This window comes from Rhinolophus hipposideros (assembly GCF_964194185.1).
Source record: "Rhinolophus hipposideros genome assembly, chromosome: 14".
NCBI classification, from domain to species: Eukaryota; Metazoa; Chordata; class Mammalia; order Chiroptera; family Rhinolophidae; genus Rhinolophus; species Rhinolophus hipposideros.
The window spans coordinates 54,102,894-54,128,130 of NC_138060.1; the positions used below are offsets into that span (position 1 = coordinate 54,102,894).

Genomic DNA, 25,237 nt, shown 5'->3' on the forward strand with positions numbered 1-25,237 from the left:
GCCCACAGGCAGGGCGAAGGCACCAGCAATTTCCAGCAGGTAGGCCTGGCAGGGAGGGGGCCTGGGGCTCCAGGGAGCTAGGTGGGGAGGGCGGTGCTGGATCAGGGGTGTACAGTGTGGGGGCACAGGACTCAGGTTTGCGCAGGAGCCGGCAGAACTGGGGAGGCAGCGAGCAGCCCAACCAGTGAAAACACTGATGGGGGCAAGGGAAGCTGTGGCCCACGGGAAAGAAAGTGGCAGTTTGTACGTGGGTGGGGGTCTCTGCCACCCACAGAGTGGGTACACCTGGAGACCAGCGCCTGGCCCTCCGTTCCTGCACCCCAGCCGGCAGCGCTCCTACCCCCTTCCTGGAAGTCGGGCAGAGTAACCTCAGGGTCCACCCTTTCACAAGTATCTCAGATGAGGAAGTTGAGCACCTGGGGGAGAGAAAGGGGTGCTAGAGGAGGGAGAGAGAATCTGGGTAGGGAGGGGGGGTGCCGAGAAGGGAGGGGGTCTGGGGGAAAGAAGGGAATGTTTGGAAAAGGGAGGGAGCCCCTGGGTAGGAGGAGAGCCCAGAAGAGAGGAGAGGCCAGGGGAGAGCAGGTGCATTGGGGGAGGAAAGGGGTGGGGGCGGTGGGCCCTTGGGGCAGGAAGGGGACTTCTAGGGGAGGAAGCTGGGGAAAGTCAGGAGAGAAGGGGCCCCTGGGGAGGGCGGGAGGGCCCTGTGGGGACAGAGGGTCACACAGGAAAGGAGGGGTCACTGAGGAGAGAAGGATGTGTCAGAAAAGGAACTTGTCGTCTGGGAGGGAAAAGGGGCCTGGAGTAGAGGGGCCCAGCCCTCAGGGAAAAGAAGGGGCCTTCCAGTAGGAGGGAGAGGACACAGGGCAGTGGGCCCCTCTCAGGGTAGGTGATGGAAGGGACTTCCCCATGGAAAAGAGGGGACACCTGAAGGTGAGAGAGCTTGGTGAGTTAGAGGTGCTCTCTGGGGAGGGAAGGAACCTGCCTGAGAGAGAAAGGGACTGCCTGGAGGATAGAGGGGTGCTGGGGGAAAGAGGGGCCCCACGCTTTGAGCATCCCTTCCTCCATCCCCCCTGAACCCAGTTGGAAGATGCTGAACACAGGTGACAAGGGGACAAGGGCCTCAGGCCCTGGGAGCCTGAGAGTTTGGCCCTCCAGGCTAGAGCTGGGTGTTGATTGGGGCACCCTCCCAGCCCCTCGGACACGATGCTGTCCCCGCCCAGTGAAACCAGCCCAGTCCCAACTTTCCTGTCTGTTGGACTTTCCTGTCCCACGTGGTGGCCTCTGTGTCGAGGCCAGACAGTCTTCCTGTCACTCTGTCACTGTTTCACGCTGTTGCATGACCTGCAGCTCAGAGTTCGTACCTCAGCTCACTGCCTGCTTGTGCCCTGATCGCTGTCACTGGTCACTGCTTCTGCCTGTCACCAATGAATGTCACTATGCCTCACACTTGGTACCATCACATGTTTTCTGTTGCTTGACACCAGCATTACATAGTCACCATGTCTGCCAGGGAGTCGTGTCACCCTCACACCAACAGGCATCAACGGCACGGCAGTTCTGGGTGCAGTTAGAGCTCACCGGGACTCCCTTCTCCATCCGCCTTCACTCAGTCCTGTCACAGGCCACAGGTTTCATTCATTCAACAACTATTTGCTGAGTACCTTCTAGGAGCTGGCAGTAAACGAGGAAAGCAGGGCTTGGGGAATCCTCTGCTCTAAGGAGGGTCTGAGACCATGCCAACATCGTATGTGATCTCCAGAGCGTGTTCCGAGAGGCCCAGGCTTTGATCAATGCAGCTGTCACCTGCCTTCTCTGGCAGGACTGCCCCCTCTGCCCACCCTGCTCTGGGCAGCCCCCTCCCCACCCCCACATGCTTCCTTGGCCACTTGGGCCCTCTTTGAGAGGGATGGGTGTTGCCCACAGTGTATTGTGAGCTCACCAGGGCTTGAGCCCTGCCCTCGGGGGCCTGGACAAAGGTGTAAGGAATGCGAGCCACTTTGTTTCACCTGTCACGCTATGGTTCTGCTTCTGCAACTCTGTATCCTCTCCGGCCTTGTTTCCCCTGGTCATGCTGGGTCAGCAGAGTCAAGAGTGTTCCTCCTGCTGATAAGACGCCCTGAGAGGGAGTGGGGAGGGGAGAGGAGTTAACACCAGGGCTACCGGGACTGAGAAATTCAGAAAGAAGTGACTTCTGGGTCTGTCGAGGAAAACAGCAACAAGAAGAAAAAGTTGTAGCTAACAGGATTTAGGTTCGACCTAGAAAGAACTTCCATGTATGAAGGAATGAGCAAACCTCACACAGAGGTGTCTGAAGGAGCGGTGTTGGGAAGCTGGGGTCATTGAGTCACCTGGGGACATGCAACAAAAATCGAGGGCCCCGGTCCTCCCCAGATACCTCTCATTCCACACCCCTTTCTCCTGCGCACACTCAGTACCGCAGGGCACAACTCCAGCAAGCTAAGTTGCTGTTTGCAGAGCCGGTATGTCTTAAGAGTTCAGCTCTGTTTCAAGGATTTAAGAGTGTTTATGATTTACGCGGCGTGCTCAAGTTAGCAAAGCTTGTCACTTGCTGCAGAGTCTGTCACAGTCTTCGGTGACAGTCTTCCCATGCAGAGTCTGTCCTGAGTTTGTGGAACCTTTGTCTGCCTACAGAGCCTGTTTCTGTCGTAAACCTGTGTCTATTTGCAATCTTTTGTTTTCTCAGAATCTGGGTCTTTTTAAACAGTCCGTCCCTCTTCCCTTGTGTCTGACATAGGCTTTGATGCCAAAGCTGCCCTGCATTCACAGCCTGACCCTGTCGACAGAGCGTGTCTCTGTCCTTGTCTAGGACACTGCTTTCTGCTGAAAGACACCGTTCCCATTTGCAAAGCTTGGCCTGTCCCTGTCAGCAGAACCTGTTTCCTCTGCATGCGTCTCTAGACTATGTCCTCGTGTGCAGTCTTTTCCAATTTCCGAGCCTGCTTCTGTCTGTAGAACCTGAGCCCTGTTTGTCCAGTCCGTAACATTTTTCGGGGACTTTGCCTGAATTTCCCTGGATTGAAACGGTGTCAATGGCAGGCCCTGTTCCTATAAAGAGCTTATCGCTGTCGAGGTCACTGTGTCTATATGGGAGCAGCTGTGACTTTCTGCGGGGCACATCCTTGTTTCCAGAGCCTGTGCCTCCCGCACACTCTTCCTAATTCCATGTGGACCTGTTCGCAGAGCCTGTCCCTGTGGACCGAGGTTTATCTATTTCCAAGCGCATCCTTTTCTAGAAAGCCTGCTCCTCTTTGCAGAAACCAGGCTCCCTACAGAACCCAGCCCTGTGTCAAGATCTTCCCCGTGTCTGGGGTATCTGTGTGTGATCACCAAGCTGATTTCCCTGCAGCTCCTTTCAGCAAATCCTGCCATCTCTTCTGAAGAGCCGTCACTGTTAACAGAGCCTGTCTGTTTGCAGAGCCTGTGTGGGCTTACAAAACTCTCCCTATCTGCAGAGTCTGTCTGTAGAAGCTCTTTCTGCAGAGCCTGTTTTCTTTTCAGAGCCTGGGTTTCTCTGCCCAGCTCATGAATGTTTGCCCAGCCTGCTCCCATCAGTCTCTAGGCAAGCTTGGAGTCTGCTTCCCGAGGCTGTCCTAGCCTAGAGGCTGCCCCTGGCCTCTTTCAAGAGCCTTCCTCTGTCTGGGAAGCACTTCTAAGATGGAAAATCTGCCTGTTTGCAGACCTTGCCTATCCATATCGATGTGGACTTTCCCCATATCTGCAGAGCCGGCCCCTATCCAGAGTCCCTGTCTTAAGGGTTTGTCCTCATTCTCATTTGCAAAGTCCTCGGTCTGTGAAGCTCCTCCGTACCTGCAGAAGCCGTGACTGTTTGTAGAGTATTGTTTTTTTTTTTTGGGGGGGGGGGTTGTTTGTTTTTTCCCAGTGTTCACAAGCTTTGCTTGTTTGCCCAGCCTGTCTGAATTTCCCTGGATAGAGTCTGTATCTCTTTGCACAGGCCATCCTTATACACACAGATGGTCCCTGACTGCAGAACTCAATTTTCATCAGGAGAACCTTGCCTGTTGCCTCCCTTTCTTCTGAGGATGCTGTCCCTGTTTTCAGAGCCTGTGCTTGCATGCAGGGCCTTTTTCTATGTACATAGCCTCTCACTCTCTGCAGGTGCCCTTTCTCTTTGCATAGCCTGTTCCTAACAGTCTGAGAAACCTATGCCTATTTGCAGCTCTGTCTCTGCGTGCGGAGCCTGTCTGTGTACAGGCTTCAGTCTCATTTCAGGAGCCCGTGTCTGTTTCCAGAGTCTGTCCCTGCCTAGAGTCTGTTCTTACTAGCAGAGCGTCTGCCTGACTGTGTAACCTGTCACTGTCTCCATTGACTGTCCTGACTGTGGGTCCTGTGTCTCTCTGCATAGCCTGTTTCTAACGCCCTGTTTGCAGAGGTTGTCCCTACGTTCAAAGCCTATCCCTGTCCACAGAGCTCAGCCCCGCTTCAAGAGCATGACCGAGTTTCTTTTATTTAAATTCATTTATTGGGGTGACAATTGTTAATGAAATTACATAATTTCAGGTGTACAATTCTGTATTACATCAACTATAAATCCCATTGTGTGTTCACCACCCAGAGTCAGTTCTCCTTCCATCACCATATATTTGATCCCCCTTACCCTCATCACCCACCCCGCCCCCTACCCTCTGGTAACCACTAAATTATTATCTGTGTCTATGAGTTTTTCTTTCTCATTTGTTTGTCTTGTTCTTTTTGGTTTATATACCACATATCAGTGAAATCATAGGGTTCTCTGCTTTTTCTGTCTGACTTATTACACTTAGCATTATACTCTCAAGATCCATCCATGTTGTCACAAATGTTCCTATATCATCTTTCCTTAACGCCGAATAGTATTCCATTGTGTATATATACCACAACTTCTTTATCCATTCATCTATCGAAGGACATTTTGGTTGTTTCCATGTCTTGGCCACCGTAAACAAAGCTGCAATGAACATTGGCGTACACGTGTCTCTATAGAGAAATGCTTTCAAATTTTGGGGGTAGATACCCAGGAGAGCGATTGCTGGGTCGTATGGTAATTCTATTCGTAATTTCTTGAGGAACCTCCACACTGCCTTCCATAGCGGCTGCACCAGTCTGCATTCCCTCCAACAGTGGATGAGATGACCGAGTTTCTGTTTGCAAAGTCTCTGTGTGCCCATTTCTGCAGGACCTGTCCTGCTTTGCTGGCATTTGTGTGTTTATAGAGCCCTCCTAACGGAAGGCATGTGCTACGATGAAGGTGCTTGCTTGACTGGGAGAGTTCTTGCTTGGAGCCCAAACGACAGGCCGCCAGGGTCTGAGAAGTCTGGCTCCTGTTTCCTCCCTCACTCCTTCCCGGCCTAGGATGGACATCACCACGGGCCTCCCAGCCATCAACAGCCGTAGGGACCTGCACATTTGGATCATCGAGGTGAGGGGCGCGCCCCAATGGCAGAGTTGGTGCCACAGAGAGTGTGGTCTCTGGGACTAGGCTTGTCCCGCCCCTCAACTCAGAACTCCCTCCCCCGCCCCCAGAGGGTCCTGGCTGTGTGTGGGGGCTGGGGGTGGGGGCATGGCTCCTGAGTTGTCACTAGGCACCTTCCTCTCCCAGAACCTGAAGATGGTGCCCGTACCCGAGAGGGCTTATGGGAATTTCTTCGAGGAACACTGCTACATTATCCTCCACGTGAGCACTGGGGAGTCTGTCTGAGAGGGTGGCATGGCCCAGCTGGGGAGTCTGATGGTGCAGGGTAAGCTCCACCCTGAGAAGAGGCAGATTGGGAGCCCAACCATCCTATCGCACAGGGGTCTGCTGCCCTTCAGGCCTCTTGGCCCTTCCCTCGCCATTCTGGATCTCCTCTAGGTCTCCTTCCCTCGCCATTCTGGATCTCCTCTAGGTCTCCTTCCCTCGCCATTCTGGATCTCCTCTAGGTCTCCTTCCCTCGCCATTCTGGATCTCCTCTAGGTCTCCTTCCCTCGCCATTCTGGATCTCCTCTAGGTCTCCTTCCCTCGCCATTCTGGATCTCCTCTAGGTCTCCTTCCCTCGCCATTCTGGATCTCCTCTAGGTCTCCTTCCCTCGCCATTCTGGATCTCCTCTAGGTCTCCTTCCCTCGCCATTCTGGATCTCCTCTAGGTCTCCTTCCCTCGCCATTCTGGATCTCCTCTAGGTCTCCTTCCCTCGCCATTCTGGATCTCCTCTAGGTCTCCTTCCCTCGCCATTCTGGATCTCCTCTAGGTCTCCTTCCCTCGCCATTCTGGATCTCCTCTAGGTCTCCTTCCCTCGCCATTCTGGATCTCCTCTAGGTCTCCTTCCCTCGCCATTCTGGATCTCCTCTAGGTCTCCTTCCCTCGCCATTCTGGATCTCCTCTAGGTCTCCTTCCCTCTCCATTCTAGATCTCCTCTAGGTCTCCTTCCCTCGCCATTCTAGATCTCCTCCAGATCTCCCACCCAGTCTCCCCAAGGCCCTTGGCACATCCTCAGCCTTCACCTTGGTCTCCACTCATGCCTTGGTCCTCAGCACCCCCTTCCAGTCCGCAGCCCCTCCTCATACACACACATATGCAAACACCTGGGCCCTAGGTCCCCCAGAGCCTGAAGACCACGCAGGGGGCAGCCAGAGACCTGCACTATTGGGTTGGAAAGAAGGCGGGCGCAGAGGCGCAGGGCGCTGCCGGCACCTTTGTGCAGCACCTACAGGAGACGCTGGGTGGCGCCACAGTGCAACACCGAGAGGTACAAGGCTACGAGTCTGACTGTTTCCGCAGCTACTTCCACCCCGGAGTCATGTGAGTGAGGGGACAGGGGGCGTGAGGGGACAGATCCCTGCGGTGGCTGGGCGGCCTGGGGGACTGTGTCCCTCACCCCTAGTGTGTGGGGTGCTGTGGGATCTCTAACAGCCTTATCGAGATACAAATCCCATAACTTACAACTCACCCATTTAAAGTATACAATTCAGTGATTTTTTAGTATGTTCACAGATTTGTGCAACCATCACAATTTTAGAACGTTTTCATCACCCCAAAAGAAGCCCCATATCCTTTAACAGCACCCCTTATTTCCTCCAACACGCCTGCCCCGAGTCTGTATAGATTTCCCTATTCAAGACATTCCATGTAAATGGAATTATATAACACGTAATATGCTATATGGATGCAGCACATTTTATTTATGTATTCATCATATAATGGACATTTGGGTTGTTTCTGTTTATATGTTATGGATAATGTTATTAACATTTGTGTATCAGTCTTTTGGGGGAGTTTCAAGTTCTATAGGGATACAAATGACATACATCACCATAAGTTTAAGGTGTGCAGGATAATGGTTTGACTTACATATACTGTGAAATGATTACCACTCTAAGTTTAGTTAATATCCACCATTGTACACAGGTTTTTGTGTGGACCTTTGTTTTTCATTTCTCTTGGCTATATATCCAGGAATGGACACCAGTGTTGTTTTAGTTTGCTTTTATGTTACTGTGCCCAGTGCAAATATGTCTTTTGCTGTGAATTACTTCAAATATGTGTTAAATTAATCGTTGCAATATAGTAGGTTGAACCATCGGAAATTGCCAATATTCGATCATTTCTGTTTCATACATTGAACTAAAACGTGCATATCATATATACCAGAACACATACTGTGTTTCCCTGAAAATAAGACCTAGCCGGACCATCAGCTCTAATGCATCTTTTGGAGCAAAAACTAATATAAGACCCAGTCTCATTTTAATATAAGACCAGGTATAATATAATATAATATAATACAATACAATATAATATAATACTGGGAATATAATATAATTAATATAATATAATAAAATAATATAACATTACATAACATAATATAATATAATACCGGGTCTTATGTTAATTTTTGCTCCAAAAGATGCATTAGAGCTCATGGTCCGCTTAGGTCTTATTTTCAGGGTATCACGGCAGACACGTGCACATGTAGCAAACACGCCACCCCATTTGTGTGCATCTATAGATGAACACACCTACACACATACCTGAATATTCATGCCCACCCCCACACACATACGCTATTGCCCGAATTCCACACACTTACATCGATACTCCCGATGCACTCGTGCCCCCACTTGTATACAGGTCCATTGCTATGTGGAGATGCAGGTGTATGTGTACATGCATGTAGTCACATCTGCATGCATGTGTACACAGGCACACTGTGCCCCCGCAGGTATACACACGTATATATGTGCAGGTGTGCACATATCGACACATGGATAAACCAGTGTACACTCCTGCCCCCCATGGGTAGCCCTGTGCGTGTACATGTTCCTATCTACCCACCCACGTGTATTAAGCAGGCACGTGCATATCCCCACATGTGTGCATGCATGTGCTCACATCGGCACTCGCTCCCGCACTTGGCAGTGTATGGTCTTACATGGGACCCCCTTTCCTCCTCAGCTACAGGAAGGGAGGCCTCACCTCTGCCCTCAAGCACGTGGAGACCAACATGTACAACATCCAGCGACTGCTGCGTATCAAAGGGAGGAAACACGTGTCCGCCGCCGAGGTGAGGACTGCAAGGGATGCCACTTGAGCTCCAGCCTCAGTTCAGACTGCGTGTACTGGAGTATAGAGAAGTATGGGGAGTGGGGGGACCACAGCTGTCGGCACTCCCAGATGACCTACTCTGAGTGAGGAGAGAAGGCAGAGCCAGGCTTTTCACCTGACCCCCTCCATGGCTCCTGTGACCCTCTGTTTCCTCACCCATCTCATGGGCATATTAAGAACTTGGAAGGAGGTGGGGGGTGAGGCAGACAAGGTGCTGTGCCTGGATGGGCCTTATGAGTAGCACAAGGGGAAGGAGTATGATTTGGGGTGGGGGGTGCACAGATGTATGCTTTCATACATACTGTCATTATCACCCACAGGTACGTACACTGTCTCCCACTGTTATCCCTGGTGCCACTCTAGCCCACAGAATGCCCTTGTGCAAATTAGAACAGAGTGCCCCTTACTTGCATCTGTCAGGAAATTAATGGAAAATACTGATGTTGGCAGAATAAGACATTTTGCTGCCATCTGACAGGAGTTTGGCGTAATGAACATTCGGGTATTTGATGTCTGCCATGTGAATGAGGCCACCTGGGTTGTACATGTTACTGTCTGAATAGTATGTGGCAGCCTTGGGACTCACAGACCATCCCACACAGGCTCACGCACTGTCACCCATAGATTCAGCGACCATATATCCCTGGTCATGCAGGAACCCCGTGCAGCCAGAGGCTTGTGCCTGTTACACTGGCATAATTATCATACGTGTCCCCTTTTCCTCTCCAATGTGTCTGTGTTTAGACGATAGCCATGTTTATCCATGGAGAACACACTGTTCCCCACACAGGCACACATGCACTATCACCCATGAGATCACACACTTGTTCCCATTTGCTGTTCCCCACATATGCACAGGTGTACATGGACACACACATCTTCACACATGGATTAACAGATACGTGTGCCCCCGTTGTATACACACGTATGTACACACCCTGTGAAATGCAGCATTACCTCGTCACATGCCTAGAGATGCACACGGCCGCACCCACAGTGACCCTCCAGCTCTTATATGGTTACACAGACACGTACCTGCACATGGTAATAGTGGTGTGACAGCCACACATACATTCAGTGGCACACAGCTTCATGCACACAAATGACACGCCGAGCTATGCTCACATAGGTAGGCACAGCTGTAGTACCTCTCCATCTGGGTGCGGCTGGTATGACACCCTGCCTCTCTCCCTGCCCACCTGGCTCTGGCAGGTGGAGCTCTCCTGGAACAGCTTTAATAAGGATGACATCTTCCTGCTGGACCTGGGCAACGTGATGATCCAATGGAATGGGCCCAAGAGCAGCATTTCCGAGAAGGCACGGGTCAGTGTCTGCCCTGGGAAATGAGAAGCCCAGGGCTAGGGGAGAGGGGCGGTCCTCCAGGTGCCCCTCCTCCACGCCACCCCAGGAGGTGGGTCTAGCTCTCCGCTACAACTTGAAAAGCAACGACTAAGTGCAAGCTGAGTCCAGACCTTGCATTGGGGGTACCCCAGACGCTCTCCCCCTGCCTCTGGGAGTTGAGCAGTGACAGGAAGGATCTGGATGGACTGCCTGAGGGGTGAGGAGGGCATGCCCGGGAATCCCTGACTGCCAGTTCCACTCCACAGGGCCTGGCCCTGACCCGCAGCCTCCAGGCCAGGGAGCGCGGTGGCCGTGCACACATCGGTGTAGTGGATGATGAGGGCCAAGCCACTGACCTCATGGAGATCATGGAAGCTGTGCTGGGCTGCAGAGTGGGCAACCTGTACGCCACCATGCCCAACAAGAGTATTAACCAGCTGCAGAAGGCCAATGTCCGCCTGTACCAGTGAGCAGACCTTGGGAACGGGCAGGGTTGGTGGAATAGCCCGGGCCTGCATGTCCATCATTACTGCAATTACGCAGGGTCTCTAGAAAGGCCTTCAGAAAAGGCTCGTGGGTTTCTGGGGCAGACCATGTGGGACCTTGGGCCCAGCCTGTACTCTTGCGTGGCTGCCTTTCAGAGAAACCCCTTGTACAGACAGGGCGACTAAGGCCCTGAGAGGGCCAGGCAATTGCCAAAGGCTCCACAGCAAGGCTGCAGTGAAGTCAAGACTTCAACTCAGGGCCCCAGCTCCGGTGCCGTCTGCCTCTGGGGGATGAGCGTAAAAGGGGCTAGAGGGGAGGGGCTGAGCTGCCCACATCTGGATGCCTGTCTCCCAGTGTCTACGAGAAGGGTGAGGACCTGGTGATCCAGGAGTTGGCAACCCGTCCACTGACCCAAGACCTACTGCGTGAGGAGGTGAGGCAGGCTTGGCCCCAGCCAGCCCACAACTCCAGCCAGTCTGGACCACCTACTGACCAGCCCTCCTCTTGTCCCCAGGACTGTTACATCCTAGACCAGGGGAGTTTCAGGATCTACGTGTGGCAAGGACGCCTGTCTAGCCTCCAGGAGAAAAGGGCTGCATTTAGCCGGGCTCTGGTAAGGCTGTGGGGTCCCATCTCAGAGGGACATTAGCACTACCCTGGGGCTTGGGCAGGGGGAGGTGGGCAGCCCTGCCCTGGGATCTGAGGGAGGAAACCACCCTGCCCTGAAGTCTAAGCTGGGGGACATCCATGTTCTGGGGTCCGCGGTCTGGGAACCCTGTCTGACGGAGGAGGACATGGCCCTGCCCTGGGGTCTGAGCCTGGAGACAAACTGCTCTGTCTGAGGGAGGAGACACAGCTCCGCCCAGGAGTCTGAGGGGGTACACAGCGCCCCTCTCTAGGGTACTGGGGTCATGTGGCCTGCCCTGGGAGCCCTGACGGGAAAGAAGCACCCAAGCAACCATGTGTAAAAGGGGAATGTCCTCAGGGACCTTGGAGAAGTCGGTAGTGACGGAGCCAGCTCCGTGAGGGCTGAGGAGCCTAGTGCACTGGGCAGCCCCTCCTTTTCCAGGAAGGGACACAGGCCTCTGCCTTTGCTATAATGCGTTGTCATGGCCAGCCCTTCCCGAGGCTCAGACTAAGGGGCTCCCGCCTGTCCTCAGGGACCTCAGAGAAATCGGTAGTGATGGAGCCAGCTCCCTAAAATGGGTCATGAGCTCAGTTAATTACTGCTGCTCAGTGCTCAGCTGGTCCTGCAGCCTGAGCAGCAGGTTCCCATGGTTGGAGCAGAGCAGTGGGCTCAGGTCCACACGCCTGAGAAAGCCCCCGCCCCAGGGCTTCATCCAGGCCAAGGGTTACCCGACCTACACCAATGTGGAGGTGGTGAACGATGGCGCCGAGTCTGCCGCATTCAAGCAGCTCTTCAGGACGTGGTCTGTCAAGCAGCACAGAAACAGGAACCTTGGTGGGACAGGTGGAATGGGTGAGTGGGAGCGGTGGGGCCTGCAGGATGGGGCAGCACCCAGAGCCTTGGCAGGATGTCTGAGGGGGCCTGGTTGGAGGGGGTTTCTAGAATGATGGGCAGGTCAGGTGGGGGAGTCTGGTGGGATGGGATGGGGCAGAAGGCGCCATTGAAGCCCTCTGCCCACCCTCAGGTAAACTGAGTCAAGTAAAGCTGGACGTGAGCAAGCTGCACAGCCAACCTGAATTAGCGGCGCAACTCAGGATGGTGGATGACTGTTCCGGGAAGGTGGAGGTGAGGGGCATTGGCTTGGTTGGGGGGAAATGGGCACACAGGTAGGCTTTGTTTTCAGGTAAATGGTATGGCTGCTAAAGTGACCCAGGTACATGCAGGTACACATCTACACACAATAGGACACCCAGGGGCATGTCTACATGTACACACACAAAGCCGACAGCCAGCTCATTCACATCACATCTAAGCAATCACACACAGCCATGGCCACTCCCATAACGCTCATGGCACACAGCACAGTAACACTCGGACACTTCGTGGTACCCCTTTGTCACATGTATGATACAATCATACAGATGATACTATAGACACACATACTCACACCTTGTAATGGCACTTAGTCACAGCCAGGTACACAACTGCAAGCACGTAATGGCACAGATTCAACATCTCGCACGATTGGTCACACACAGGACCATCAAGCCACAGGGGCACACCAACACAGATCCACAGTCACATACAATCAATCACAGCCCCGCGCACCCCACCCCAATATACAATCACACACTGTCCTCTAGCCACGTCTGGTGTTAGACCCGTGTTCTGGGAGCTGCAGGGTTTGGGGACCACCTCCGGGCTCTGTACGGGGCAGCGCTGCGTCTTGACGTGGCTGTCATCTGGGCAGAGTCTAATTCTTTTGGGACTCGGGGTTTTGTTTTGTTTTTTTCCTACAAAAGGGGGGCAAAACTATGGTCCCTTCTGGCCCCAAGGCTGGTGCAGGCATGCTGAGAAATTCTAGGGACAGGACTGCTGGGCCTATGTGAGGGGTTCGGGTTCGCAATGTGGGTCAAAGTCAGAGGAAATACTGTTTCTCCAAGGTCTCCTCCGATAATTGCCCTAATATAGATGGACAGAGGCACTGAGTGGGGAGGGAGCAAGATGACCAAGATAGGAGGAGATAGGGCAAGGTGGGGAGGAAGGGGGGAGCGAGGGGAGAGGAAGGCAGGGAGGGGAGACAGGGAGAGGCAGAGAAGAGGAGACTGAGAAAGACAGAGAGGAGGGAGGAGACAGAGTTGTGGGTGGGGGGAAATGGAAGAAAGAGCAGGGAGAGATGGGGCACATGGGGACAGGGGCAGACAGGGAGATAGAGAGGAAGACAGAAAAGCAGAGAGGAGAACAAGGGAGGGAAAGAAGAAGGAAGGTGCTGCAACCCAGGTCACAGCACAGAGGCCGGGAGGGGATCCCTTCCAGCAGGTGCGTGGCCCAGCAGGTAGGGGAAAGGCCTGAGCCAGGAGGACTGGCTGCCAGGTAAGTGCTGCTCCCGGGTGGCATGTGTTTGGAGTCAGCCTCTTCTGCAAAAGGTTGGATTCTGGATGCTCTGGAGACCTTCCCCAGAGATAGCTTCCGGGCTCTGTGTGGGCACAGGATGCCCAGACCTTGTTTCCCGCCATGGCAAGGAAGGCACTGTTACCCCCGCTTTACGGGTGGGAAAAACTTAAGCTCAGAAAGCTCTCACTGCCAACACCAGCTGCCCTGGGGTTTGACCAGGTCTGCCTGGCTCCAGAGCCCAAGCTCGCGACCCACAGGAACGAGAAATCACACTATGAAGTGTGCGGAAGTGTATTCACTTCAGTCTTTGAACAGGCTTTGTCTTTTTTAAGTGACCCTTGAAAAAAGGGAATTTTTCCAAGAGCCCTGAATACTCACTTCTGCCGAGCTTCGGTTACCCTGGCCTGAGCAGCGAGCAGCGAGCAGTCTGCCAGGACCCATGTGCCCCTGACCTGGGCTGTGGCTGGTGGGGTCCGGCTGGGAGTGGTGTGTGGCAGGAGTCAGGTCCGCCTTGACAGCCTCTGGAGGCCTCACCACTTGTTTGTCTCCGGCACCGTACACCAGCTCAGGGTCCTGGCTGAGAGCAGGCTGGCACCAGTGTGCTGGTTCCCAGGGGTCCATGGGGGAAAGGGTCACCTGCCGATCCTGGCACAAGCCCAGCACAGAGCATGGGGTAGGTGCAGAGCTGGGGAGAGGCCCTTGCCGGCACAGATGGGGCTGAGGAGAGCTTTCTGGTTGGGCACAGGGTAAGTTCAAGTGGAGGCGCCCCCTGTGCCCACTGGTTCCCTGTCCCCAGGTGTGGTGCATACAGGACATAAGCAGGCAGCCCGTGCACCCCAAGCTTCATGGACAGTTGTATGCGGGCAACTGCTACCTTGTCCTCTACACCTACCAGAAGATGGGCCAAGTCCAGGACATCCTATACCTATGGCAGGTGCGCTGGTGGGAGGGCATGGGAGGCAGCTTCCAGCCCCAGAGCTGGAATCTAAGAGCTGCTCCAGGCCCTCACCACCTCTGCCTGCAGGGCCACCAGGCCACCAAACACAAGATAAAGGCCCTGAACAGCAATGCCGAGGAGCTGGACCTCATGTACCACGGAGCCCTGGTGCAAGAGCATGTGACCATGGGCAGTGAGCCCCCCCACTTCCTCGCCATCTTCCAGGGCCAGCTGGTGGTCTTCCAGGTAGGACCCACCTTCCTGCCATGGCTGCAGCCTCACGGCTCCTCATGTGCCTGTGGCCCTAATACACACAAACTAACAACTCTCTTTAGGCCAGGGGCACAACTTACCACCCCCTACCCCGGTTTCCTGGTTCTTATCTAAGGCCCAGGAACTCCAAAGGTGACCCCTACCTAAGTTTCTTTCCCCAATCCTTCAAGCCAGCCACAGAGAAGGAGCCCAGGTGAGGAAGTTTAATTGAAAGGAAACCAGGACCTTGCCTGGGGTCACCCATGGGCAAAGCTGGTCCCCACTTTCCGCCTTAAGCCTTGGGGGAACTATGACCTGAGCCCTCAGAGATGGGATGAGGGGTCCATTTAGAAAGGCCTCATTCCCTGTCCGAGACTGATGGGATCCTTACACCCAGACGGTCCAGAAAACAGTCGTGGCTTCAAGCATGGGGCAGCCTGTCCCCCACTGGGACGGGGAGGCGGGGCCCCAGGAGGCCTTGCCTCAGCCTGAGGCCCAGCCCTCTTGTAGGGAAGCACTGAGCACAGCGGGAAGGGGCCGCCAGCATCTGCCACTAGGCTCTTCCACGTGCAAGGCACCGAGAGCTGCAACACCAGGACCATGGAGGTGCCAGCCCGGGCCTCAGCCCTCAACTCCAGTGATATCTTCCTGCTGGTCACAGCGAGCATCTGCTACCTCTGGTTTGGGAAGGTACCCCCAACCCTGACCACTCGATTCACGCCTGGGGCAGTGGTGCCAGGTGGGGAAAGGGCCACTCCACAGCAGATGTAGACTTCCAGTCCAACCTCAGATAGGCCCGGAGGGGGTGGGGAGAGAGGCCATGGTGTCCCTTCCGGAACCTGGGGGAAGTTACCAAGTGGCAGGTATAGCTGGGAGCCCACAGGTCAGAGCTAGGCCAGGCCTAGGCTGCCTCCCCTCCTTCCTGCCTTGAGCAAGGAACATGCCCCTTCCCAAGTCTCTTGGAAAAATTCCAGTTTGCCAGAATTTTCTCTGATCTTCAGCATAAACCATAAATGATCCCTAAGCCTGGGAGCCGTCATCCCATGCTCTGGACCCGGCGTGGATCCTGATCAGCGAGAGAGACGGAGGCAGGGAGGGGAAGGAAGGGAGATGGCTTGCTCATGTGGGGTCACACATGGGCAAAGCTGGTCCGCACCATCAGCGGAGCCGCCGGTGACTCGCCCCTGGGAGTGGGGGCTGTGGGGCTGGAGGTGACCCAGCTCTTTGCCTGCCAGGGCTGCAGCGGTGACCAGCGTGAGATGGCGCGGACCGTAGTCACTGTCATCTCCGAGAAGAACAAGGACGTAGTGATGGAGGGTCAGGAGCCTCCCGAGTTCTGGGAGGCCCTGGGAGGCCGGGCTCCCTACCCCAGCAACAAGAGGTGACAGGGTTGGGAGGAGAGGAGGAAACGCGCCCAAAGAGGGTGGTGACTAATTAAGGATCACATAGAGAACTGGGGAGGCCAGACTAGAACTGAGGACTCCCAGGGGGTCCCAGGAGCTTACCCTCATTCCTTACCCCTCACTCCACCCTTACCCCTCACTCCTGGGTAACTTGGAGCAAAAAGAGGTAGGGAGAGCAGGGCAGCGGCGCCCTCTGCTGGCTGAATGCGTTCCCTGCATTCTCCAACCCCACAGTCCCAGGGGTTCTGGGGTGGGGGGGGGGAGGGAGGGAGGGAGGGAGGGAGAGAGAGAGAGAGAGAGAGAGAGAGAGAGAGAGAGAGAGAGATAGAGAGAGAGAGAGAGAGGAGAGGAGAGGAGAGAGTAGTGTAGTGTAATACAACATGTGGGTGAAAAGCATGTGTGGAATAGGGTTTCCTGGCAGGAATTCTTGCCTGTTCTCTGGAATTGTTTAGCTTTCCCATTCCGGAATCCCGAGATGCAAACTGTTTCCTGTTCTTTACAATGAGTCGTTTCCACAAAGTGACAGGCGATACTACCAACCACCTGGGTTCAAAGAGCCGATTTTCCTGATTTCCCCACCAACTTTTCTCAGGATTCGGGAACGAAAAAGCGAAAAAGATTCCCGAGAACGGGCAGGAATTCCCACCCAGAAACCATAGTGTGCAAAAACAGTATGTGTGTGTGGTGTGTAAATGGACCAGGTGTATATCAGAGGGTAGAACAGAGTGAGGGCTCAAAGGGAGGAGGGAGCTGAGTCCTGGGCAGCCCGTGTTGTCTGTGGGTTCTGTTTTAAGCACTGAACTCCCCCAAATCTCCTGAGCTCCTAAGTACCACTGCCCCCTCTCTCAGCCTAGCTTCCCTCCTCCCACCTTGGGCCTCAGGCGGGCTCCCAGCCCCAGGGTGGGACCAGCAGCCCCTCGCTCCCAGGGTGGGCGGGGCTCCAGCTCAGGCCTGCCCACTAAGCCAGCCGACCCTTTCTGGTACCTACTCCTGGGAAAATTCATGGGGCAGCTTGTGCCACAGCTGGCTGGGGCTAGACGATCACCTAATCTACTTTCCCCACTGACAGATGGGGACACTGAGGTCCAGAGAGAAGCAGGGCATTCCTGGAGTGAGTGAAGGGGTGGGTGGAGCTCAGAGGAGGGCCCCAACCGCCCACACTTGGAGCAGTTATTTCCCAGCCCCTGAACGGGGCGGGGCTGAGCTGAGGGCTGGCTTGGCCCAGGCTGGCGGGGCACAGGGCTCTGTGCCCCTCACGGCCTTGTGCCCACACTGGCCAGCCTCCCGGAGGACGTCTCCAATTTCCAGCCACGACTGTTTGAGTGCTCCAGCCCAATGGGCCACCTGGTCCTCAGCGAAGTGGTGTTCTTTCGCCAAGAGGACCTGGACAAACATGACATCATGCTACTCGACACCTGCCACGAGGTGAGGCAGCCACTTCTGCCTGACTGGCGTGTGTCTGTATCTGTGTAATTGAGTCTGAGTGTGTGTGACTTTGCGTTGCTTGACATATGACTCCATGTAAAGCTGCGGGGGAGTGTGTGACTGTGTGTGACACTCACCCTGTGCCTTGTGTGACCGTGGATGTGAGACCATGGACAACTCTGTGTCATGTTGAGCCCACAGAAGGCGGTGACTGTGGGTCTAGAACGTGTGTGTGATTGTGACAGGTTTTGCAGCTCTATGTAACTCCCTGTGCCTTTAAAATGGTGTGTGGTTCCAGGTGCCTGAGTGCATGTGGCTGACGCGTGTCAAGTGAACTGTAAACGGAATGACTGACCGCGTGTATGTGTAATGCCTGTGTGTGGCTGCATTTGCCTTTGGGCATGTGGCTGTGTGTAATGGCTGTAACTGCTGGCCAGACCAGCGATAACCGGTGAGATGGTGTGTGTGAGCCTCTGACTGGCTGTGGGTGTGAGACTGAGGGATTGTATTCGTGTGGCTGGGTAATTGTTTTTGTGTGGCTGTATGCAAGATTTTCAAGCTGTTTTTCAGGGTGGGTGTGTGCAACTGTGTCATCAACTGTGATTGTGTGTCTATGTAACTATGTGTGACTATGAGTGACAGTCTGTGGCTAATTTGCTGTCTGACTGTAGTGATGGATTATTGTGTCTGTGCAGCTAGGATCACGTGTGTGTCTGTGTCACTGTGACACTGTGTGAATGGGATGAGGCTCGTAGATTCCCGTATCACTCAGAGCAAAACCAAAGCCCTTACGACAGCCTTGCACGGCCTGGCAACCCCGACTCTCTAACCGGATTTGCTCCCACTCTCCCCCTTGCTTGCTCGTCAGCCACAATGGCCTTTTTGCTGCTTCCCAAAGATGCCAGGCACACCCAGGGCCTTTGCACTGGTTGTTTCTTCTGGTTACACCACTTTCTCCCCAGACATAGAGTACATGACTTGCTCCCTCAGATCTTGACTCAAATGTCATCTTCTCAGTAAGGCCCTCCCTGACTCAAATTTAAAATGACATTATTCCCACCTACCCCATACTTATCTTTTTCCCTGCCTTATTTTTCTCCACCTGATAGGTTATAACTATAGGTTATATTTATTTTTTTGTCTCCAATAAAACGAAAGCTCTATAGGGGCAAGGATTTTTGTCTATTTTTTTCACTATTGAATCCCCAATGCCTAGAACAATGCCTGCCCTACAACAGGTATTCAATAAATATTTGTGGACTGAATTCATACATGTATGCCTGTGACCTGGCATGTTTATGGGTGTGTGGGTATGGCGGCCAGCCTGCTGGGTGTGTCTGGTTGGCTGGTGTATATTTTGGCTCCGAGACCATCTGATGGACAGGGGCGGGCAGGAAGTGGACAGCTCTGGGAAGCCCCTGCACCTGCCTAAGGCCAGGCCCCTCTGTGATGCAGCTCTTCCTGTGGCTTGGGGAAGCTGCAAGTGAGCAGAAGAAGGCTGTGGCCTGGGGCCAGGAGTACCTGAAGACCCATCCAGCAGGGAGGAGCCAGGCCACACCCATCGTGCTGGTCAAGCAGGGCCATGAACCTCCTACCTTCACTGGATGGTTCTTCACTTGGGACCCCTACAAGTGGACCGTGAGTGAGGCCTGAACCCCTTGGTCCCACCCTAATTCGGGGAAGAGAAGCCTGCCCTGAACAGACTGAGGAGGCATTGCTCTGCCTGGGGACCTCCAGTGTGGGGTAGGGAGACCTGGTCTTGACTCCTGAGTCCCATTGGTGCCCTTTCATCTCACCTGTGCCCTGATTCTTGCCCCCAGAACAACCAGTCTTATGAAGAGGTGGTGGACGGCAGCCTGAGAGCAGTATCTGCCATCTCTGAGATAACAGCAGTTGAGTATTGAGGCTTCCCAGGGGTCTGGGCTCAGTGAGCATGTTCCAAATGGGCAGAATGGGCAGGGAAGGAGCCAGTCCCTAGTAGGAGGCACAGGTGCAGGTGGGGGCAAGAGGGCCAGTGGACTCAGTATGGCCTCCTATGGGAGCTATCCCCCATCTTCCCCAGACTAAATCCCCTCTCTGGACAGGAAGTCCACAACTTCCGGCTGTCCAGATGGCCAAGCAATGGCAGGACAGGCCCCTTGGCCCTGCAGGCCCTTAAGGGCTGCCAGGATAGCTCAGAAAATGAGCTGGAGCTGGGCCCCAAAGTGGGCAGCACCAGCACCAGCACCAGCACCAGCGCCAGCGCCAGCAGCTACCAAAGCAGCCTCGGATCCATGATGAACGGGGGCCTGCCCCGCGAACAGCTGATGCACCAGGCCGCCGAGGACCTTCCAGAGGGAGTGGATCCGGCCCACAAGGAGGTCAGTGCCCGAGACCCTGTGCCACTCCTGCCCCAGCACTAATGCACCTAAAACTGAGCTGGAGGTGCGAGGCATGACCCACTAATGGTGGGCAATGGGGAGGCTGCCCGGGGAGATGTGTGTTCCAGATGGGGTGAGGGGCAGACAGAGGTGGGAGAGGAGAGCCTTGAGCCCAGGGATGACACATCTGAATGGGACAGAATTCTGGGTTCAGTTGACACCCGTCCCCTGTATCCACTTCCCTCCACCCCACAGTTTTATCTCTCAGATGCTGACTTCCAAGATATCTTTGGGAAGTCTAAGGAGGAATTCTACAGCATGGCCAAGTGGAAGCAGCAGCAGGAGAAAAAGCAGCTCGGCTTCTTCTGAGCCCAGGCCCTGCTCCTGCCAGTGCCACCATACAGCCAAGGCCCTATGGGTAACACCCCCACACATAACTGAGCCCCAGGGGAGCCTCGTGGGTCACCCCCCATCAATAAAAGCTTGTGGTCCTCACAAGGTGTGGTGTGTGGGCTTTCAAGTCTGGTTACTTAGTAGGTCCACCTCTGGGAGAAGGGGTCTCTGGAGCTGGGGAGGGTCGTCTCTCTGTACCCTCCTCCACGGAGGGGTTTGTTTCTTGCTGTTCCCTCCTGCCCAGGGGGACAGACGGCCCCCTCAGTACAGTGTGAGCGTGGGGAAGGTGGAGTGTGGGGCTGGGCCACCAGTGCTCTGCAATACACACATGCTCACGCTTTATAGGAAGCTCCTGGCATCCAGGAAAAGACACCACAGGATTCAGTCTTATGAGTTTTATAAAAACCCTCAACCTAGGGCTGGCCAGAGGGTGAAGAGGGCTGCAGTGTTGTTCCTAACGGAATTGAGGACAGATCCGGGGACCAGACCAGCTCCTAGGACCCCGGAGAGGCAGCAGCATAGACAGTACGTCGGAGCAGCAGGCAGCGCAGGCCTCTAGCTCTGAGCAAGAGGTTGGGAGCACTCATACCTGCCCTGTCGCCAGATGTGGACAGAAGGGAGGCTGCCCCGCTCCCAAGCCTAATCCTGGAGCGACACTTTCACAAACAGGGTGGCAGATGGGTACTGGTCTCCATTCTTGGACAAGAGGTGGACGTGGCGGTATCCTGGCAGGCAAGTGGGCAGGAAGGAACACACAGGGAGAGTTCCGGTCACTCAGGGAAGATACTTCAAGGGACAGCGGCCCCAGCCCAAGACATGCCAGGCCCTGCCTCCCTCCACTGTGCTGTCCCCGCCCCAGGACAAACACTTACCCTGCTTGAGGCTGTTCAGGGGAATGGTACTCTGGCCAATGAAGTCGTTTTTGGAGGAGGCGTCGTAATCCTCGACCACAAAGCGCACGAGGGCAAGCTCAGGCACAACCACCTCAAACTCAAACTCCGTGTCCCACAGCGGGTTGAAACCTAGAGGTACAGGCACCATGTCAACAGCATAGACACCAGCTCCAGTAGATGGGCCCCGCCCGGGCCCAGCACATACCGTTATTGGTGATTACTGCCGTGTGGCGGCTAGCCGTGTCCCGGCCCACACCGTGGATCTCCACCGTCACCTTGGGGTCCACAATTGAATTCTTGTTCTTGTTGACTTTGGGCAACTGCTGCCCTGAGATGACCTGAGGCAAGATGGTGGACAATTAAGGGTTTCGGAATGGTAGTGAGGGTCCCATCCCTCCTGTGGCTGGCCATACCCTGACACTGAGCCGCTTCGGGGTCCACCAGGGCCCTTGAGCCAGGGCACGTGAGTTGAAGGTGGAGTTGGGGTCTCGCAGGAAGGCAGGTTTCAGCACGTACCCACAGGCCCCGTTGTCTTGGAAGCGGCCCTGATACACATCCATCTCTGCCCCAGGTGTCTGGAAGTTCAGGGCCACTACAGGTAGGACAGAGCAGTCTCAGGCTGTGGGTTGGTCTCTGGGACCCGAGAGCCCAACCTACTCAGGGTACACTGAGGCCTTAGAGTCACACAGTGAGGCAGCAGGGTCCTGTATCACTGATGCCTAAAGCCCTCCTGCCACCCTAACTGACCCACCACACCAACCTCACATTCCATTTCTGGTGCCAGGATTCAAAGCACGAGTGTGCTATGGGATTTCAGACACTGTGACCTGCTAGTAGAGGGATCTTTCCAAACTGAGATCACCAGCTCCTAAGCCCACAAAGCCTGCGTCTGGCCCAGCTTGGCTCCCCAGAGGCTCCTGGTCCCTGGCTCTCTGGACTAAAACCCCCATCCAGGCGTCCTCCAAGCCTCAGCCAGTCCCTACCGATCTGGCAGCCCCCATTCCACATCTCCATAGGGCTGTAGTTGGAGGAATCCGTTCTCCAGCCTGCGGGGTAGATCCTGCTCAGGTGAGTCACGTTGTGGCGGACAAGGCTGTTTCCTGAGGAGGATGTGACTCGGTCAGAAGTGGAGGCCTCCAGGCGAGCCTGAGCCCCTCCCCACCAGCTCTGCTGGAAAGAGCAGGGAGTCCTAACTCTGTCCAGGCCAGTGGGAGCCAGGCCTGACCCTGGCCAGCACACATGGTCAGACAGTGGACAGCACCCTCAGGGCTCACCTGATTCTTGGAGCAGTCGGAGGGCACGGTTCTCAGAGAAGGACACGATCTCATAGAAAGCCTGCCCTGGGGTGCCAGGGCTGGAGAAGCCCCGGAAGTGGACGCTCTTGCAGTAAATGACCATATCGGAGAGCTCTTTCACTAGCCTGTGCTTGTCCTCCTGGGGGCCATGGGGAGGCCCAGGTTAGATTCAGAGGGTGGGGCAGGTGGGCACTGAGAGAGCCAGAAACCCAGACACACAGAGAGAGGTAAACAGACAGAGAGAGGGGGGCAGAGGGTCTGAGTGGCAGCCGCAGAGAACTAAGACAAGGCACACATCCCACCAGGTGCTGTGGGGTGATGATGGGGAGGGCCCCAGGGCTGACCTCCCCCCACAACTTCCCCTTGAACCTTGGGCTTGTGTTGCACTCGGCTCCTCACTGCTTCATCCTCCATCTCGGCAGCCTCATCCTCATCTGACACGACAGTGGCCTCAGGGCCCCCTTCCCCTCCCAGGGGCAGGAGCCCCCCAAGCTTCTTCCCTTTCACCAAGATCTTCCCCTTCAGTTGCTAAGGGTGGAGGGGCAGTTGGTCAAAACCAAGCTGGCCTCCCAGCCAGTTCCCCTGCCCTGTCCCCTGGGCACCCCCATCCCCACCGGGCACCTCAGGGGAAGGCAGGCTGGTGGTAGCCCCGTCCAGCGGCTGGTCCAAAAGCATTGAGCCCAGGGTGGTGCGCAGGTGTCGCGCCATCACGCGCTGCTGCTCTAGACTGCAGTGGTTCTCCAGGGACAGGATGACGGGGTAGGGGGATGCCTGGAGGCCCAAGAGCAGATTAAGAGGGGTTTGCCGCCCCGATCCTCCCGCTCATCACCCCACCCAGGGGCGCGGCCACCTTGAAGGCGTAGTCTCGGATGGCCCTGAGGACATCGCAGAAGAGGATCTTGGAAGTGAAAGTGTAGCCGTGGTAGATGATGGGCTCCTGGTTGGGTCCGTCCCAGCAGTCGAGCTCCAAACAGCGGCAGCCTTTGCATAACGCCCTGCGGGGAGGGGTGGTGCTAGGACCCTCTGGTCCCACGCCCACCCCGCCCAGAGCCCCGCCTCCCGGCTCCCCCGCCCCGCCCCCTGCCCCACCGGATATAGGCCTCGGTGCTGCTGGGTCCCGTGAGCTGGTCTTCAAGCAGGTAGGTGTTGTGCGAGGAGGACACCAGGTAGTGGCTGAGCGGCTGGCCCATGTCTTGGTAGACCCGCCGGTGTGCCAGGTTGAAGGCGCTGCCATCAGCAGATAGCAGGTACATGAGGAAGCCGTCCTTGGTCATCTGCCGTTGGGCCTTGGCTGGGAGGGAGGAAGCCAGCACCAGTCAGAGCCCTCCACTGGCCAGCCATTTCCTGGGGACCTTCCCTGTGCCACTGCTCAGGGAAGAGGAGCCCCCATGCCCTCTGCCTCCCAGTCCTGAGCTCATCCTTGATATCTCTGGGAAGGGGTAAGTTTGAGTCTCTCCAACCAGTCTACCCCAGGGTGGGGGCTGTCTCCTCCTCTTGTGTCCCCTACTGTGAGTAGGGTTTCTGAGCGGGAATTCCCACCAGTTCTCGTGAACTGTTTTCGCTTTCCTGTTCCCGAATCCCGAGAAAAGTTGGTCGGGAAATCGGGAAAATCAGCTCCTTGAGCCCAGGTGGTTAGTAGTATCAGCTGTCACTTTGTGGAAATGATTCATCGTGGAGAACAGAAAACAGTTTATATCTCGGGATTCGTGAACGGGAAAGTGAAAAGAATTCCTGAGAATGGGCAGGAATCCCCACCCGGAAACCCTAACTGTGAGGCCCCGTGAGGACAGGACCTCATCTTCTCTGTGCCTCCAGATTGGAGCCCCCTCCAGGACCAGGCTCCATCTTATGTCTCAAAGCTGGGCCCAGGATGGGCACCAAAAAGGAAGCAGGGGCTGTGCTTTTCTAGCTTCTACTCTATTTCCTGGGGGAGAGGTCCTCAAAACCCCTTGGAGGAGAAACTGAGGTGGGTAGTGACGCTGGAGCCCCGTTTCCCATGTGCCTGCTTTCGTTGGTGTAGGCAAATACTGACCGAGGAACTGGGGCTTGCTAAGGCACCCCCATCCCTGCAGCTCCCTACACGCAGGCTGCAGTCTCCCCAGGAATCTCCCAGCCCACTGTGGCCCTAGGACTGCAGGGCACAGGCCCTGGCCAGGCCCTCACCACTCTCGCTGGGCTCATAGCGCTCAATGAGGGAGAGGGCCAGTGCCGGCCCCGCCGCCTCCTCCCGCTGCTGGTGCTGCAGAAACATCACTAACTGATCCACTGACAGAGTCTCCCCAGAGTTGGAAGCCTCAGCGAAGGTTTGGTCAATCTCCTCCCGCTGGGTTAGTGTCTTGTAGAAGGCTTCAATCTCCTCGTCTTCCAGGGAGTCTGTCTGAGAGCGGTCACATTCCTACAAACCAGGACAGCCAGGTGTGCAGGCTCAGAACAGGCCCTGGGCTAGGGTCAAGGAGCCCACGGCCAGGCAGACCCAGCCCTCACTGCTGCCTCACCCTGAAGATCTTCCGGGCATAGCTGTCATCCACCTGGATGTTGAGTTCCTTCAGAAAGTTCTGCAGCTCCTTGAAGCTCATCTTGTTATCCTTGTTTTTATCAGCTTTTCTCAAGCAAGAGTGAATCCAGCTGGGTAAGAAGTCAGGAAAGATCCCAGGAGCCCTGGTACCCCCAAGGTCCCAGCCAGAGCCATGGTTCCAGCCTAGGGTCAACACCTGGGCCCATGTGGACCGAGGCTACCTGTAGGCACAGCTTCCCACAAGCCTGACTTATTGCATATGCGAATTTCAGAGGCAAGACCTGGTGACCTCTTGAGAGGAAATGTTACATCCTAGTA

The 25,237-nt window shown here is 55.3% G+C and overlaps 2 protein-coding genes across 5 annotated transcripts in view; one reads left to right on the top strand and one right to left on the bottom strand.

Annotated features, from left to right (window-relative positions):
- Positions 1–20,319, top strand: VILL (villin like). Of its 2 annotated transcripts, none has more exons than XM_081072263.1 (20): positions 1–39; positions 5,232–5,437; positions 5,618–5,692; positions 6,589–6,794; positions 8,448–8,556; positions 9,810–9,920; positions 10,205–10,404; positions 10,779–10,857; positions 10,939–11,037; positions 11,757–11,904; positions 12,077–12,177; positions 14,243–14,380; positions 14,471–14,629; positions 15,146–15,325; positions 15,871–16,016; positions 17,319–17,463; positions 18,919–19,101; positions 19,284–19,355; positions 19,548–19,823; positions 20,079–20,319. In XM_081072263.1, the coding sequence occupies exons 2-20, from the start codon at positions 5,372–5,374 to the stop codon at positions 20,190–20,192; spliced, it is 2,607 nt and encodes an 868-aa protein (XP_080928389.1). In that variant the 5' UTR covers positions 1–39; positions 5,232–5,371; the 3' UTR covers positions 20,193–20,319. The 2 variants fall into 2 exon arrangements, with proteins under 2 accessions (XP_080928389.1, XP_080928390.1); XM_081072264.1 differs by having other exon boundaries at positions 11–39; positions 5,371–5,437.
- The window catches only part of PLCD1 (phospholipase C delta 1), an 18,053-nt gene continuing 13,061 nt past the window's right edge, over positions 20,246–25,237 (bottom strand). For 2 of the 3 annotated variants that reach the window (XM_081072265.1, XM_081072266.1), the window contains exons 4-15: positions 24,900–25,029; positions 24,568–24,799; positions 23,494–23,695; positions 23,255–23,399; positions 23,026–23,175; positions 22,774–22,932; positions 22,384–22,543; positions 22,093–22,209; positions 21,523–21,701; positions 21,315–21,447; positions 21,089–21,238; positions 20,246–20,941 (exon numbers count right to left, since the gene is read on the bottom strand). In XM_081072265.1, the coding sequence (XP_080928391.1) occupies positions 20,856–20,941; positions 21,089–21,238; positions 21,315–21,447; positions 21,523–21,701; positions 22,093–22,209; positions 22,384–22,543; positions 22,774–22,932; positions 23,026–23,175; positions 23,255–23,399; positions 23,494–23,695; positions 24,568–24,799; positions 24,900–25,029 (1,843 nt within the window). In that variant the 3' untranslated portion in view covers positions 20,246–20,855. The remainder of the gene's footprint in view (positions 20,942–21,088; positions 21,239–21,314; positions 21,448–21,522; positions 21,702–22,092; positions 22,210–22,383; positions 22,544–22,773; positions 22,933–23,025; positions 23,176–23,254; positions 23,400–23,493; positions 23,696–24,567; positions 24,800–24,899; positions 25,030–25,237) is intronic. The other variant, XR_013994876.1, reaches the window with a different exon arrangement.